At 39.3% G+C, this 17,539-nt stretch overlaps 2 protein-coding genes across 2 annotated transcripts; both read right to left on the reverse strand.

Moving 5' to 3' along the window:
* Positions 1–1,091: 1,091 nt before the first annotated feature.
* bmi1a (bmi1 polycomb ring finger oncogene 1a) lies at positions 1,092–11,176 on the reverse strand. The gene is made up of 10 exons (XM_034132407.1): positions 10,789–11,176; positions 7,363–7,497; positions 7,044–7,140; positions 6,512–6,567; positions 5,896–5,943; positions 5,281–5,389; positions 4,150–4,195; positions 3,787–3,885; positions 3,545–3,625; positions 1,092–2,200 (listed from the first exon to the last, which is right to left on the reverse strand). Exons 2-10 carry the CDS (start codon positions 7,472–7,474, stop codon positions 1,832–1,834), a joined length of 1,017 nt encoding a protein of 338 aa, XP_033988298.1. The 5' UTR covers positions 7,475–7,497; positions 10,789–11,176; the 3' UTR covers positions 1,092–1,831.
* A 1,074-nt stretch (positions 11,177–12,250) lies between these two features.
* commd3 (COMM domain containing 3) lies at positions 12,251–16,327 on the reverse strand. Its single transcript, XM_034132409.1, has 8 exons — positions 16,126–16,327; positions 15,300–15,411; positions 14,315–14,378; positions 14,195–14,229; positions 13,429–13,489; positions 13,290–13,346; positions 13,122–13,175; positions 12,251–12,496 (listed from the first exon to the last, which is right to left on the reverse strand). The coding sequence occupies exons 1-8, from the start codon at positions 16,262–16,264 to the stop codon at positions 12,437–12,439; spliced, it is 582 nt and encodes a 193-aa protein (XP_033988300.1). The 5' UTR covers positions 16,265–16,327; the 3' UTR covers positions 12,251–12,436.
* Between the last annotated feature and the right edge of the window lie 1,212 nt (positions 16,328–17,539).

Below are 17,539 nucleotides of genomic sequence, written 5' to 3' on the forward strand. Positions count from 1 at the left end.
AATCTCCAAACGTAAACTTTGTTTAAGTTAAATCTTTTTGCTGGTTTCATTATCGCATCCATTATCTGGTCTGTTGGCCATCGTCCACATTTATTTTACTGTTATTCACAGTCTACTTCAAAGACTACTACGTTATGTCAATATGTTTACAAAAATAAACCATATCAATATTATAGGGCAATATAGGCTATGATAAAATGTGATTAGTCTTGATATCGGAGTACATATTTGGTAAGCTTTTTTTATATTGTCACAGCAAACAAAGCAGAAGAAACCACTGAATGCCTAACTGAAAGAATGACAATATTATTTAGGCTAATTGTAGTAGGATTAACATTTTATGCTTATGACCTATACAGGTTCAGTTTTTACTTATAGGCTGTATTATTTTTTTGCATTAGATGAAATGCAAAGATTCCGTTTGAGGTCATTGTGTTTTTTAGCGAGGGACAAATTATAAATTAAACATAAAATATCACTCCTTTGGTGCGCAAACGGGATATATATTTTTTCGTTTTTCAAAACACTGCAGACATTTAACATGTAGGGCCTATCTGATTTATTATGTGTTCATAAGTATTTTGAAGCTCTGCGGCACGGCTTGTTCTACTTTCATATTTAATATAGGCTACTTTATTATTTCGGTTATATTGGAAAGCTAAGTCTTCTTCGGTTAAAAAATCAATTAATTAATGTAAAAAAGTACTTAGCGTACAAGATAATATTGCTTAAAATGTATAAAATTTCACAATAAAAAAAAATCGCTGAGGTTTCATTTCGGAATTAAAAAAATTGTATCCTTTTAAAATAAAACAGTTGGTTATCTTCCATTGAACCTGCATTTCAGTGCAGTAAATGCAATTACTCATGTGATAAATCATCCATACAAAACAAAAATCAAAAAGGCTTCAGTCTTCATTAAATGTATTCAGATTGTATCCCGGGTCAGCCTCTTTAACCGAGTTATCTCATTCACACAGACATCTGGCGCTCTGCAGCCTGCACACTCCAATCACGCCTTTATTTGTTAATGCTAAACACCACACAGATGATCCTCCACCAAAATAAAAAGAAGATAAATACCACTAACCTCTTAAGTGTAAAATGTTTTATTTAGATGTTTTATACTGTGCAACAGTAACAATACAATAAGTTGTCCATACAATCGAGCGATACAAATACGGAAAACACAGGGGACATCAAAACATCTGTCGATGAATGAAATGGAGCTGAGCCCAAGTCATTCGCAGAACAAAGGGGGAATAAGAGAATAACATTATCGCTGATTAAATATGCATTTTGTTTCTATTTACATGTGGATTCTCTAAAACTGCTTATAACACGATAAAGCAATCCGATCCACTGCAGCTACAAGAAACTGTTTTTTATTAAAAGGCAATTTAAAGTCGTGTTTCCTCCAACAGCCCGAACAAACTCCAAGAACGACGCCACACTTCCAAAAAACCTTTGAGGGGCAAACACGCAGATTCCCCTTCATACGAGAAAGGAAATGTTATCATGCATGTTCAAACTGACAGCTTCAAAATATCCCGACACACATGACATAATCATGATATACTGAAAACAACGTAAAAGAAAATATAAAAGTCCATCTTCAGTCGATTCTGTAAAATAAAGATGTAGCTTTAAAATAGGATAAATGCTTCTCTCCAACCTCCTTTTTTTCCAACATCAAAACCTGCTTTTTAAAAACATTCCCACCGTCTTCCTCCTTCCTTTTATTCTGAAATGTCTCTGATTCCACTACGTTTACATGATGCCATAATATTTAGAACAACACATGGAGAGGGAAAGGTCTTCACAACGCGCGTCACCCGGAGGAGGTGGCGGATCCGTTCAGGGTCACGTTCCGGGGCTTGTTGCTGCCGCCGCCGCCGAACTGCGTGAAGGACCGGCTGGGGGTGGGAGGAGGGGCCGCCGCCGGGGTCCCGTTAACCGGGAGCTGCGGGAGCTGCGGGAGCTGCGGGAGCTGTGGGAGCGGGGACTGCGCCGGTGTTCCAGGGCTCGGCAGCGAGGAGGAGGTGGACGGAGCTCCGGAGGGACTCCCGGCCTTGTCGCTGGCAGAGTCGCTCTCTGGACCGGATCTGCTCGCGCTGTTCTGGCCCTCCTGCTGCGCGTGGCTCACCTTCATCTTCTTGCAGTTGGGTCGGACTCTGTACTTCAGCGGCAAGGGGCCATTCTGTGGGGAAGGAAGGAGGTAATTCAATATTTAAACGGGGAAATAAAGCCAAATGCATAAAAGGAATGACCTAAAAAAAATGTTTTGTTTTGAAACAGCCATAAGAGAGATTTAGATAAATAGCCTACGTAAAAAAAAACTCCCCTGTTGATAACTTACAAATATATGTTTTAATTAAAACCAAATGCATGATATAAATAGCCCTTTTTATTGAGCCTTACAAGTCTTTATTAGTGTGAACAAAAGTGAACTGGGTTAATAGATATTCATATTACCATGAAACTTCCTCAGTTGATAAATCTGACTAGGTCATTTTTTTACGTTTCCAAACTCATGCAAACGAAAAACATTATCGAATGCTAACTTTACATGCATTTAAGGATAAATCCACACCCGTTAAAAGATAACGAACAATAAAATACTAAATGTGTATTTTGGATGTTTTCCTTTCACAAATCTGAAAGAATACTTTTTGTTGTAGCAAAATAGCCAAATATCGCTGGATTGACCAGTGCAAAAACATGCGATGGAGTGCCTCACCGTAATAAAACAAATGAACTAATAATGTGCATCTTCCAAACAACCTAATTCAAAGTATATTCCAATGATGTAGATGTGTTCATTTCAGTGTCCCAAAACATCCATGACCAAGTCAAAAAGGCCTTATTCCAAATTTAAAAAAAATCAACCAACTAAATAAAAACGTCCACAAATATATTCTCAAAGACAGATGAAGCTCCTTTCTCTTGTCTTCGTAACAATTATTGAAATGCAATTTCAGGTTATTTGTTTTGTTCCAAATATTGGAGAATAACCTACATCTAGGCCTACAACCCAAATAAAAACGTTGGGATATATATAATGTTATACCCTGACTCATCAATCAGCAATCATACAGTCTGTATTTTTAGATTTAAAGAAAATTGAAATTCAAAATATGTTTTAAATTGACCACATAGTGTCTTGCCCATGGTAAAACAAAAGGGTGGAAACCCTTTACAAACAGACCAGTTGGACCTCTGTGCAGTGTTTTACTAGATGCAAACAATCTAAAAGGTCTGATCTTAAATGGATTTATTACTCAAAATATAATATATATATATAGACTATTTTTCAAGATCAACAATGTACATAATTTGTTTTAACAACAAACAAGGTGTTTAAATGCATGCTCCAGCTGATAAAACATGATCATATTTAATATTTATTTGACAACTTGGATCACTTAAAATGACTAATTAACATATCACACATAACAGGATTTATTTGCTGTTAGTTAGACAACATAAATGTAAATAAACCAACCAAAATCAAGTATTTTTCGTCCCCAAAAATATCTCTTACCCGTCTCCAAGTGTAGATATATGCTATATCCATTAACGTGTAGTAATCTTTCAGAGGTTCGTCTTCATACATGACTTCAACCTAGAGAAAACATTTAAAAATTAAAAAAAACAGTGCATATAGGTAACATTTTTTAAATAGGAATTATAATATTGCAAACCCCTCGGATCGACAGATTTAAATTAAAGTTTGAATTATAGTAGTGCATTGGTCATAATAAATAAAAGTGTTTAAATGGTGACCTGGTAGGCGTTTGGGATGTCCATCTTGCTGCGCAGGAACTTCCTCAGGTGCATCACTGTCATGGCTGCCGGACACTGCAGGTACCTCTTGTTAGCAATCTGCAGAATAATGTTAGACACAAAGGAATAAATATTTGTACACAAGTGTAATGAGCCTGGTCCACCTTAACAGCAGGAAACGGATGTGCTTCACAGAAACATTGAAGCCCTTTCTCAAGAGGAACCAATATGTGTTGTCAGAGTTCACAACAGAGGGGAGGCATTGTTACTCATGAGCTGCTTTCTTAAAAAGGAGTCTGTGGTGTGTTGGATTTTTATTTTGCTCACAAGAAATAATGCTGGCGGAGAAGAGAAGTAACTTACCATATTCTGATCTTTACTCGGTTTGTCCTCCACTGCTCCTCCCAGTCTGCAAGGAATACAAAAGAGAAAATATTAAGACTTTAAAGATCTGTGATGTTATGTTATTCATGTGCCAACATCAAGCCCTGCATGCAATAAAACAAATTGACTGTAAGCAATGAATAACACCACATATTAAAATGTAAAAATTATACATAGATTTTTTTGTAAGCAAGAGAAGATAAAAAGTGCACTTTGTAGATTTCTTTCCTTAAAACTATATTTGACATATATAGTAATTGTTGTTTTTTCCTTATGTCAGCAATCCTTAAATAATGTTAAAAAAAACACACATAAAATTAAAGGAAATAATAATAAAAAAAAGAATAATTAAATAAAACCCATTTAACTTGTATCAGTTGCTTTTTCCAAAAAAGAGCCTTTGTAAGTGACATCCAAAAATGATTATTGGAAAAAGCCAATTTCTTATCCTGCAGAAAATGTGTGAGGACCAAGGTTATCCGGATGCGACTCGTTTGACTCACAGGGATGCAACTGCAACTAATTTAGTTATCCATTAATCAACTAGTCAGAAAATAAACACATATTTCCCTCACACTTTCTTAGAGTCCAAGATGACCTCAAAGATTTTCAGTTAAATATGAAATAAAACAAAGAAACTCAGGAAATCCCCAGAAAAAAATGTCCTCCTTTCTAGCATGAAGAAAATGCTTGAGTGATTAATCAATTATCAAAATAGTTCAGATTATTTTTCTGTTGATCTACTAACTCATTAGCTGGCTGATCATTGCAGCTCTATTTGGTTTAGTTCTGCCCTGGAGATTGGAGGTGGATAATAGTAAGAAAAACTAAGTTTGGAGGATAAAAAAAAAAGAGATCTTAATATTTCTGATGAAGTATAATCGATGGTCCAGAAACACTCGGGTTAGATCTATTCTGTAAATGAGATATATTATCTGAGACAAAACCCCTTTCGAATCTAAACAAGATCTGATCAAACACATGTAAATGAAGCACATACATATCGTCACAACAATGTCTGCCACTGAATTAAATATTTAAGTTTGTTCCTTTGTCAAGAACAGCTAAATAAAAATGTAGCCTTAATCATTATTGGAAGAAAAGACAAACCTGCTGTGATTGAAGAACTCAATGGAGAGGCTGATGATCTCATCATCTGTGATTATTCTCTTATCGTCGTCTGCCACCTCCCCGCGATCCTCATTAGATCCATTCGACACTGCAGAACAACACACACACAGAAATAAACAAAGATAAATCACAAATAACACTAAGACTGAAGAAAAACCTAACAAGAGACTTTTATTTTATACAAAACTTCAGGGTTTTCCCACCTTTTTAAACATCAAATTATAGGACTTTTACTCATATTCAAGGACCAACATGGCATATTTTGAGAAATAGATGCGGGTTGATTACAGTTAAACACAGAGAATTTTAAAATAAGAACAAGCAGGCTTCACAGAAACTCACAGAAAAAAAATCAAAAGAACTTCGAGTTGTATTTTTGCCCCAAAAATAAAAATCCAAGAACTTTTAATGAGCCATGTCCACTTTTTTCTATATTCAAAAACTCCAAGGATTGGATTTTCCCCTCAAATTGAAAATATTTTGTGGATTTCCGAAACCAGGTGAAACCATGCTTTAAGAAATGTGTTTCTTCTCTCCTCCCTGCGGTGACTACATGGAAACTAAATAAATGTAATAGCATGTTTTCTAACTCACCGTCTACGGGATGCTCCGAGTAAAAGTCTCTTCTCCTCTTCATTTCATCTGAGGACATTCAAAAAGACAAGCAATTACAAGTCTGAGCAAATACTACACAAATATAAATATTGTCCTTAATACACAACGGGATCAATTCAATCTAAATATACTACGGACAATTTCCAATGTTTGGTAACCATATTTTATGGGTTGGGTCAATGCAGCGAAAATAGCCTTTGTATAAAAACCCGCCATACATTCCCCTTATATCATAAAATATTCCTTAAATGAGTGAAAGATGTGAAAAAAACACAACTTGAGTTTTGTCTGACCTATTTTAATGTTTGATCAAACAGCTCATACAGAATAACATGAAACAAAGCAGCAAACAAGGTCTGATCTCAGCAAACAATTCATTTCAGATTATAAACAGAAAAACATTGAACATTTTATTTCAGTATAAATATGTGTAACTTTTTGGGGGGTTAATTGATTAGAATGTAATATTCTTTCCCTTTTTATTTTGCAGAAGTGGTGATAGCTTAAACACTGTGTGCTGACTGAGAATGAAACAGTTGATCAGAAGAGAGCTGGACGATGTGAGTCAGAAGGAAAGTGAACAGATGTTACTTACTTTTGAAGAGGCCGGGCACCAGCTTGTAAACGATGTCCTGTAGAGTTTTGTCAGACCTGAAGAGAGCAAAGAAAAATCAGTCAAATCATCAGATACTGCAATACTCAATATGTGTATTTCAAACTAGAAACCAAAGATATACAGATAGTTACATTCTTTCAATTTGATTAAGCGTCTGTAGAAAAAGACAGATCACTGCAAAGTATTTTCTCTTGTTTGCAAATGCTTTACATTCATAGATACTTGTTTCTTGACAGACTGCAACCAGAGATATACAACACTTTCATTGTTAACCAATCACTGACTCAGCTGTTCATTCAGGAAACAAAGGGGAAAACCAGAGAGGAGACAAAGACTGTTGTCAATATCAAAGCTGCCTAACATTTACTATACAGGGAAAACGTGTTTATATGAGAAGAAATATATGTTTTAAATTGTGATCAAATTCAACCCATGATTGGCCACAATTACACAAAGATTCTAAAAATCTATATAAAAAACAGACATGAAAAAGGGAACAGGAAATTCTCACCTTATGTTGAGCAGAGGCTTGGTTTTATGCACTTGTACATCACAGATGGGACAGTATTTGCTGGCTTCCAGGTAGCGTACAATGCACATCTTGCAAACTGCAAACCATGAAAAAGGGAAGAGAAACTGTCAAGATCAGATATCATCTGAAAGGATATCCTGAGAGAGGCATATATAAGCATTGTTTTAAATCCAGTGTTTGTGAAGGGAAACATGTAAGAAAGACTCTTGTATATTGCTGCAACATATTCCCACAATCATCAGCCTGCAAAACATTAGAAAACAAAAGAGCAGCAATTATTTTGGTTCAGTTTGCTCACATGAGTGGAGACATTCAATAATGGTGGTGGCGTCTATGAAGTATCCTCCACACAGCACGCACATGAGGTGAGGGTTGAGCTCAGTAATCTTTATCCTGGTGGTTCGATGCATGATGAGGGAAGGCAACAACAATCCTGCAAGAGGAAAGAGAAACAAGTCAAAACAGAGCATGCATGGCGGAGAGACATCAGAGGGCTGCAGGTCTGTGCCATTTGGAAGAAGGGCTGCTGTTTGTTTGACTGCGTTAAAGCAACATCATCTTTTATGCTAATCCCATAATAAGCAAAGGGGAAGGAGCTTGGGGAAGGAGCTCGGTGGCAGATTGATAGGCAGCAGCAGCACAGTCACCTGACCGAGGCGCAGGGAATAATCATAAATCAATCTCCTCCGAGGAGAGATCGATGGAGCCTCCATCCTCTCCTGCGCTTCATCTTAAATCAACATGGCGACATCAGAGGAACATGTGCACTAGCTTTGATCAAATGTTTCCAAGCGAAAGGGAGAGAGCCATGATAGGAAAACATATCTTAATTTGGACGCATTCTGCTAAAATCGATACGTTGGATATGCTTATGTTAAATACGGGACTAAATTATGACTAAAACAGAATTATAATTTTAAATGTAAATGTATATGAGGGATCAAATACAAATGTAGGCTACCTTTCTAAATAAATCGGGTTGGTGCGTCTCCCACTGAGATGGATGTTTATCCGATAAAAATATGTTGGAAAATAATGGTCCGGTGGCGCGCCGGGGTGAGAATGGCGGGGTGAGAATGGGTGAAGGTGGCGGGGTGGTGGGAGACAGCCATTCACTGCGTCAGGTGTGCCACTCGGGCTATATGGGGAAACCTGAGCGTTTCTATGGCAACTCCTTTTGCTTTTTCAAGCCCACATGTGTGCTCACCAGTGACCAGAACCAGACAGGATGTGCAACCAAAACAACGGAGAGCTGACGGTGTGCAGCCGGGGGGTGAGAGGGACCGGAGCTCCCCGTCCCCCGCACACACACACAAACACACTGGACTGCCAGGCTGCCGACTGCACGGCTGCCATTTTGTGGAGGAAAAAAACCCCGACTCGGTTCAACGGGCTGCGGGTTTTTCTTGCAAAAGGGGATAAATAAAACCGCGAGAACATGAGATCCGCAAATCTTTATGCACCATATGGAGCAGTTTGGGTCCAATAGGGAATAATCTCGGGTTATTGTGGTTCGCTTTGCGCCGTTTCTCTTGTTGTGTGCGCGATAAGCAGCAGGCAGCAGACACTGAAGTTACTGCACACTGGATCATACTTATTTATTATGCGCCATTATCAACACATAAACCCTTTATTTAGCATCAACACTGCTTGTGCTTACACTTTGCGCATATTAGCATTGGACTTTACAAACCCGGTTAGAACAAACAGCTTAAACTCAAACCGTGAATTAAGTCTAGTGCCAGAGCATGTCGTTTGTGCATTTTACCCAGTAATTAGCCATAGCCATGTGGTTAATGTATCTTGTAAGGTTGGTAAACAATTATCCAAATCGATGCGTATTAATAAAACTGAGCCATAATGATACGAGCTGTCATTTCAAGTCGTTAAAAGTCTATAAGCTACACCAAGAGGGGGCTGTGCTTGGATGATAGCCAGCCTGTCCCACACTGTTACTTTATGGAGACACAGCCGGCACCGTGCCCGAGCCCCGGCCGCTTTCAATGCTCCACCCGACCTCTCCCGGGGCAAGACCGCAGTTTGGACAGCGACTCGGACTCCACACATGGATCATGATGGATAATGTCTACATACATGCAGGGAGCCTGTTGCGCCATTAATCGATTGACGTGTGTTTGGACAACTGCTCTCCCTGTCCTAAGGGAGCTGCACTTTATAAAACTCTGAGTCAATCATCCCTCACATCCAGAGTGAATTCATGGGGCTGCAGAACCAACAGCAAAACAAGTCCAAAAACACTGACTGTGCATGAATATGAATCACATAGGCTTTGTTCTTATGATGGATAGGTTTAATTATTGAGCCTGTTTTGATAACACATCATCAGAAATTCAGAATCGCCACTAAATCTTTAATTATGTCAGTCAAGTATCAACAAATGAGCAGATTTCCCCTCGCTTCTTGCATTGACCCAAAGCCTCATTTATCCAAAAAACGAGAGCAGCTCCTCTTGTAAAGGTTCCCCTTACACGTATATCAACAGCAGCTGGAAATAACCCAATTAAAATCAGCAATGGGAAAAACCAAGAACCCATATTCACCACTTTCAGTCAATACAGAAAATCTAGAAATAAATATTAGGGGATTCCTAAATGACCACATGAAACTTTTTGAATCATTCTTAGTTTGGCGTGTTAAATGATTCTCAACACACACTGGAAACCATCCAGTCTGAGAGGCTATAACAACATATCACCAGACCCGTGAGATGTTCAACCTAAGTGGGGGGAAATACATTCATTTTAACCCATTAAGCACACAGAGAGTGCCCAACAGCATTCATGAGTAAAATAATAATTTTGAATCACCCAAGAGGCAGAAGCTCCAGTCCTGTGGCCCCAGATTCAGACACAGCACCAACATATTTAGCCGCATGAGGGTGAAAATATGGAAATCCATAATAATCTTGCATGTCAACAAACAAATATCCAATGCTCACCATAGCATGTTTTAAATAAGAAACAACCAAAGCTGGCAGCTCGCGAGACACAGCCAGCCTTTGTATCCTGGCCGAGGTGTCGCCACTTTTCTTTTTTTAATTTACCTCAAAAACCAACCATCCTTCTAAATTATGGAAACCATACACCTAAACACAAACATCCACAGTGCGTGTTTAACGAGGATCCAGTGTTTACCAAGCAGCCGTTATGAAACATTTATGCACAGTGGAAATTGTGAGCCTCCATGTCAAGTATGGGAGCAATCCAAGTTAAGTTAATAAATCCAACATTTAGTCAAACACAGCCAAAAGCAACATAGCATCGGGTTCCCAAACCCACAAACAACCCAACTCTATAAAATAAAGCAGCTGTATGGAAATATAGCGCAGAAGGAGCGTTTGGAGCACTTGCTGTTGTTAACATCTCAGCCAACACAGGCTGGATCGCCGGAGATCTTCCACTTTACATAAATCCAAACGAAGCAAAGCAAACCCCAGCCGAGATCAGCTCATACAGACGCATTACTGATAAGAAGGTACAGCTACACTGAGTCTCCGTGGATCAGAAATCGCTTTTTTGTCCAAACGGGGAACATGTTTTGCAGAAAAGTGTTGCGCAGACACACCGAGCTCCACGTCGGTGATCGCTGCAGCTGAAAGCTCCACATCCACCGCTGGATCGGTACGTAGAAAAAACACAAAAGCACCGAGCCAAACCTCTCCTGCTGCCCCCGTTAGTTAGACACGATATCGAAGAAGACGTACCTGGATGCTTGGCTGGGGATCGGTAGGTCTTCGGGCGAATAGACAATGAAAGTTGGGAGGCAGATCAGCAGAAAATGAATAGGAGCCGAGCCGCCATCTTGAAGCTGCAGACGCTGTCAGTGGCGGAGAGCGCACGGCGGACCGGAGCGCATTTCAGATGTGCGAATAAAACCTTTCCTCGCCGCCTGTGCGCTGAGAGCGTATCCGATCCGAGGCTCCAAAACAACCCAGTCCTGCGGCTCCGGCTCGGGAAGGTTTCCACTCTGGCACCGATAACTTTGCCTCCAAAATATCCGCTTCACCCCCCAGTAAAATGCAGCAGCAGTGTGTGTGTGTGCTCCGTGCAAACTGACACCGTCCCCAAAATGGCTTGTAGTTCGACCGCCCCGCTTTGGTCACGTGGTCTCGTTGCTTAAGGGTGCCTAGGAATTACTGTCGGTGTATACACGCCATGTCTCCCAGCTTGCATACACATAATATTAAAACACACGCATGTAGCCTACATATAAATAGTATTGTATCCATCCAATCCAATTAAGTAAGCAGCTGTTTGTGCGTAACTTTAGCTAAAAAACAGTGCGAAAAAACAGTTTTAACTATTTTGGTGTTTCTGACGCATGATTTAAAATAACACATAGGCCTAATAAACATGAATCACATCGTGTACTTTTGACCTCAAAAGAGCACACTCCCAATAGGCTCTCCTTCTTTTAAATGGCACTAAGATTAGAGGCGTCTATAAGTAGGCTATGGTGTGCCTTGGTGTTAAAAATAACCACACGCATTGCACGTTCATGTCGACTTCAAAATGCCTCAATCCGCTCACCCGAGCAGCAGGCAGTCACCTTATTAATCTCTTTTCATCGTGCCTTTAAAAGACCCACGCACTTGGTTAAAACACGTCCATGTGACTAATGGCTCTGGTGTCAAACCTTTGTCACAGGCTGTCCTGACATCTGCGAAGAAATGCGCCGCAACTTCCACGTGATGAATTGGAGGCTTTATCCCGCAGCCAGCGCCGCAGAAAATGAAGGCATCTCGGATGTTTATGGAACATGAGCCGCTGTGGAGCTTCAGCTGAGGGGCTTTGAACTGTCAGCTGTGAGGTGGATGTAGAAGATTAAGAAAGTCTAAAAGGGGAGCGACATTCTTACAGGGCAGTGCAGGAAAAAGAAAATAAAGTCAAAGATTTATGTGTCTTTTAAAAATAACTCCCACTCACCAGTCATCCAGGAAAAAGCGCAACATAACCTGCAGGAAGAAATGAAAATATGGCAAAAATCCTAGTAAAAACACAAGCCTGCAGTTACTTTGCTCCATATTCAATCTTAATCTCTGACATAAAACCTACAATACGATGGCATCAATTTAATAATAAAGTTAAAAAATCCCCACTAAATGTAGCGTTTTTTAGACAGTGTGCGCATATCAACCCGTGGAATTATTCAAAGCAGAAAGTGGATTTTGAATGGATTTTTTTTCAGTTTTATTTGAAACACAAAAACTGGAATGATAATTGTCTCGCATGCATACACGTCTTGTCAATCACAGGTACAAAAGAAACTACAAAGAGGAAAGCAGTGCGCTGGAGCTGCTGAGGTTCAGTGCTTTGTGGAGCAGAAACATGCCAGGAAACTGGACACCGGCATCACATCTGACTGGCTTTCTCCACACACTTAGCCGCGTCCTTCAGCTTCCCCACCAAATCCTGCAAACAGGCAATCATTTTCAACAAGAACAGGTCCGCCAAAAATAAACTTCACATGATTTAAAAAGTAGCCTAACATTTACGCTCTGAATTATAGCCTACTAATGACAAATAAGAAGTAAACATGCGTGCAGATTTTTTGATTCCTTCCGACTTGTCCCTGATTTATTTAGACTCGATGTCGATTTTAATTCACCAAATATTTTGCATCGTGAATATGATTGCTACACACGTGATTTAAATACTGGTCGGCTCTCACTTTACACAAACAGAAAGCATCATACAGTCAAAGTCACACTGGAACTTGGTTATCTTGTCAATTATCCAGTGACGATGCATAATGCCCATTTTTAACAACTCGATGCATCAATATATCGGGGACAGTACGTTGCATATGAAATGTTCTGCTGCAGCAAGCATTTGATCGCGACGATATGATACAATTATAACATGTAGTTTCTTTGGAAGTTGTCCTGACTGAAGTGGAAAATTGCAACAAGCTCCGTGACTCGACTTTCACTTCTGCTTTCCTACATGCTGCATGTTGTGCGTAAAAGCTATTCATGCATCTGCAACACGGTGTAATTCTGGAATAACAGTGACAGGAAATAAACCCTTCCTATACCTGCAGCTGCTCCACTGTGCATGTGAAGTTTATATCTTCCGGGGATCCTTCATTCTGACAAAAGGAAACAAACAAGATCGTTGTTTTACGCACAGAAACGCACCAAACATATGCATATAAAAAAAAATCAAGGAATGTGTAGGATATGCATAAAAGTGTTAGTCTTACTTCAGTGTTCAGGGCAATGCAGTAGAAAGGCTCGTTGACCTTATCGACCTGATTGTTCTGTCGGGGAAACAACATTTTAGTTTGGAGCAAGACATTGTGCGTAAAAAAAAAGACGTGCTCGAAATAGTGTTTCATGTACCTTCACGTGGTATTGAAGACGCCACGACACATCGTTAATATGAGGGGGACACCTTCCTATGCTATAGGGGGGGGGGAGACACAGAAAAATACTTAGATTAAACATAATTTTATGTATAATTTCTTCTTAAAGTGAAAGAGAAAAACCTGAAATTTGTTCGGAAAATTCCTCTGATTTGAGCATTTTTAGCCAGATCCATCTCGCTTTTAGTATTTTAGAAATATCCATTAGGAGTTATTTAACCCCGTTTAGCATAGTTTTGTTGGTCATACTTTTTCTGAGGGGCAGACACTTTATTTTTATTAATCGACCATTTCTTTGCAACTGTTTTCAAATCCGTTTGCAGACAAAGCTTCTCTTTCACAAAGAGCGTTTGTTTAAAGAGGGTCATAAAACATTTACATTGCAATTAATCACTCCATGTCCCTTTGGACCCTCTTTGCTCCTCACTGGGCTGAAGCAACAACTTTCTTGCTCTTCCTTTTATAATATTACAACTTTGCCAGGTATTTGAGACTGCATCAAAACTATTTGAACTCAGATATTCTCTGCTTTCGATCCGTGCGTCTTCCCCTAATCATCAGTGGAGTTGAATAACAAAAAAATAGAAAGTTTGATGATCAGTGAACCATTCTGAGCAAAATTGTAAAAAATGATGCAATGTTTAATTTTAATCTCTACAAAAATCTCATGACCCAGTTCAATCCTGGAGATATATTCAGTTTGGATAACACAACTAAAAATAACCTCCACAAATGAGACTCACCTTGCTAACAGTCGCTCCAGTTCTTTTTTATGTTTCTGTAAAACAAATCCAGTATAAATGAGCAAATCAGCTAGACAAAATGATTTATTTCTACATATGTAATGTTGTTTGAACTGTCACCTGATGTGCTTCATAGAAAATGTCTATTCTCTCTGCACTGAATGTGAGCTCTTCGAGGCAGGAGCTGCAAGAACCAAAAAACACATTATTACATTTCACCCAAAAAATAGCAAACTTTAAAACAGCAACATTTCACATTTTTGGACACTGGCAATATAACTTTACCACATGTATGTTTATCCTTCCTAAAAAAGCAGGAGAACAAACACACCAGCCCTCAGTTAAATGTTCAAGTCTCCATTGTCCAAAAGGTTTATAGTCACAGTTCAAATGTAGTTTTAGAACATGAAGAACTACAAGAAAATTCAAAAGATGGGTTTTTAAGGGAGTAAAAAAATAAAATAAAATAATAAAAATACATTCCTGGAAGTGTTAAATATTCTTTAGCTGTATGGTGCTTGTTTGTTGGACACCTTCCAAATATCTCCTTTCATTAAAATCTATTTACCCCTTTGGGTGCATTTAATGACTAAAATGCTTAATGTTAAGACAATGCATTTGGAAAATTGCTAGGTGTGATATAATAACCACTTAAACTAATATGTCAAACCTGACATTACTTATTATTAAGACTTGTATCCATATGCTGTTCAAGAAAACTTGGAAGAAAACTTTTTTTAAAAGGACATCCCATAACACATTTGGTATTAACATTCAAAACACATTAGTAATTGACTTTAATAACACTATGACCTAATGTAAATCAAATTGCTTTGCAGCATTTCTTTTATATACTATATTTCCCTAATAAGAGCATATTTTACATATTTCATTATCTTGTTGTAAAGATCTGAGGGAGATGTAATCAGCAGCTATGGATGTCTCTGCTAACTCTATAAATACTGAACTTAGAGCAACAGTTAGGCTTTTTCCTGTCACACTGTGATACGAGCACTTTTCAAAGCCACAAACCAGCACCTAATCATAATGAGTGTATTTTTAGCACGTGCAGGGTTCTATAGCAGCTTTACAGGAAACCTCTCACCTTATGGTTGACTTGTCTGCGTTGAGTTTGACCGCCTCCAGGATGAAGGTGATGGCTGCAGTGTGACTCTGCTTCAGCACGATCTGCTCCACCTGCTTCAGCTCGGCCTGATCTGCAACACAAACACACTGTGAGGACTTTATATATTCTCCATGGACACGACAGACGCGTTTAACTCCTATAAAAGGACGTGGGCTACATGTGCGATCCATACTCTCCAGATTGACGTGCAGAATGGAAATCAATCATGATTTGCATGTGAATGGGCCCCTCAGCTGCATCAGCCAGGGGTCCTTTGTTTGTTTGCATGGTGAACATTGCACTTTCTATATAATTCTGCCATTATAAAGAGTCGGAATGCTGCAGAAGTTGGACAAAACATGGAGAAAACAACCGAAGCAGCAGCCATGACAAAGTAGGAGCTGCATTGCATGCAAGTCTGCTGTCAATATGCATTTAGGAAAGACCTGCTACTAGCTGTTAACAATCGGATGTGTCCCCATCATCAGTTTTGACTGATGTTGATTGAAATAGTCCAACATGGTGTTTCTAATATGTTGAGTGGACCCGTTTGAATGACAAAGGGAACCAGAGGGGTTGTGTGGCAGAATATAAAGCAGGCAGCAGCAGAAATGACTAATAAGAGCTTAAGGCTGGCAAATGACCCACTCCTCTTATTACAGATCTTACATATAAGATGTAGCTTAGACAACATAAACAACTCGGAGCCGCAGAAACCCGCAAACACCTATACTAGGCAGCTCCTCCACTCGGGGAGAAACCGGAAGCAGCGGCGGGGACAGAAGCTCCAGAATCGGCGGCTCACCGAGGACTCCGGGGTCCGCCTGAGAGGAGAGCAGGCTCCGGTAAGAGACCTCCAGAAGCTCCCGGTAGCAGCTCGTGATGAAGACCGAGGGGTCCGCGAGCTGCTGCAGCCCTCTCTGCACAGACTCACACAACTCCATTTTGCAAAAGGCGGAGCCACACCACGTGACGGATCAGCTGATCAGCGTGTGGTGGAGCACGGGGCCAAATCTCTGGGGGTCGACCAGAGGATTGAAAAGTTTATTAACAGCTTGTATATTGGGTACAGGAGGGGTTGGGAGCGATATTTATGGGGAGGGGATTGGTCTTATGGGAGTTTATGTGTTGGTTTTCATGCGTTGTTTCCTGTTAGTGCTCCACAGACTGAGAGCTATGTCTCTGCAGTTAAATCTGCATGTTTAATTACCACACTGAAACAGATGGGGGGGGGGGGGGGGGGGGGGGCTGTTTTTCTGTCCCATTCTGGTGCTGCTACACCCGAATTTCCCTATAAATAAAGATCTTATCTTATCCCACTGAAAACTAGAAATATAATGGACTTGGTGGACAGTAATTACATGTACTTAAGTAAGCTTACTTTATTACAATGTTGGGGTACTTGTACTCATGTTGGATATTTCCATTTCCTTCTATTCCCTATTTTACTCTTCACAGGCAACTATTCTACTTTAACTGCACTACAATTCTTGAATTATGTTATATAGGCTACTTTTAAAATAGAGATTAATAATACAAAATATAATACAAATGGATATATTGGTTCACATGTGTTTTACTTAGTAGAAGTATAAGCTCAGCTGCAGCATTAAAGGGATGAACACATTACACATTACTATTTACAATTAAATAATATTGTATTATTCTTAACTGGGCCATTGTGCAGAATGACCACAAAAATGTTTATGCTAATAATTTGGTTGCCAACTTCCATGCAGGTCTTTGCTCAATGTCTACACTGTGGTAAAAGATGTTATATGGAAATCTTCTGTAATCTTCATCTGTTTAAGTAAATGTAATGTTGACCCATATCACATATCTGTTCGTACAGTTAGTTCTATAGTGCATTATCGATGTATGTCACTCATGAAGCCAAGATAACACTGAGGACACTCTTTTTACTGCAGAGATGAAACCAGAAATCTGTGGTTTTCTGTTGAAGCACAGGAGATGGCAGATGAAGTGAAACCAAGTTATTATTAATTAGAGAGTTAGAGTTTTGTACAAACACTCTGCAGCCAACATCCTGCTTGTGTAAGAGAAGAAAACACCGGCCTCTTTACAGATTAATTTCAAGAACATTGTCTCTCTATTATTAATGGCTTTACCACATTAAGCATGTTACAGTTTAACTCAGTAGTTATTTATTTAAGTGAGTCATTTATCTTCACATAAAGCAAAGTAGAACAGAGCATATA

Source organism: Trematomus bernacchii, unplaced genomic scaffold (genome assembly GCF_902827165.1).
Source record: "Trematomus bernacchii unplaced genomic scaffold, fTreBer1.1, whole genome shotgun sequence".
Classification (NCBI taxonomy): domain Eukaryota; kingdom Metazoa; phylum Chordata; class Actinopteri; order Perciformes; family Nototheniidae; genus Trematomus; species Trematomus bernacchii.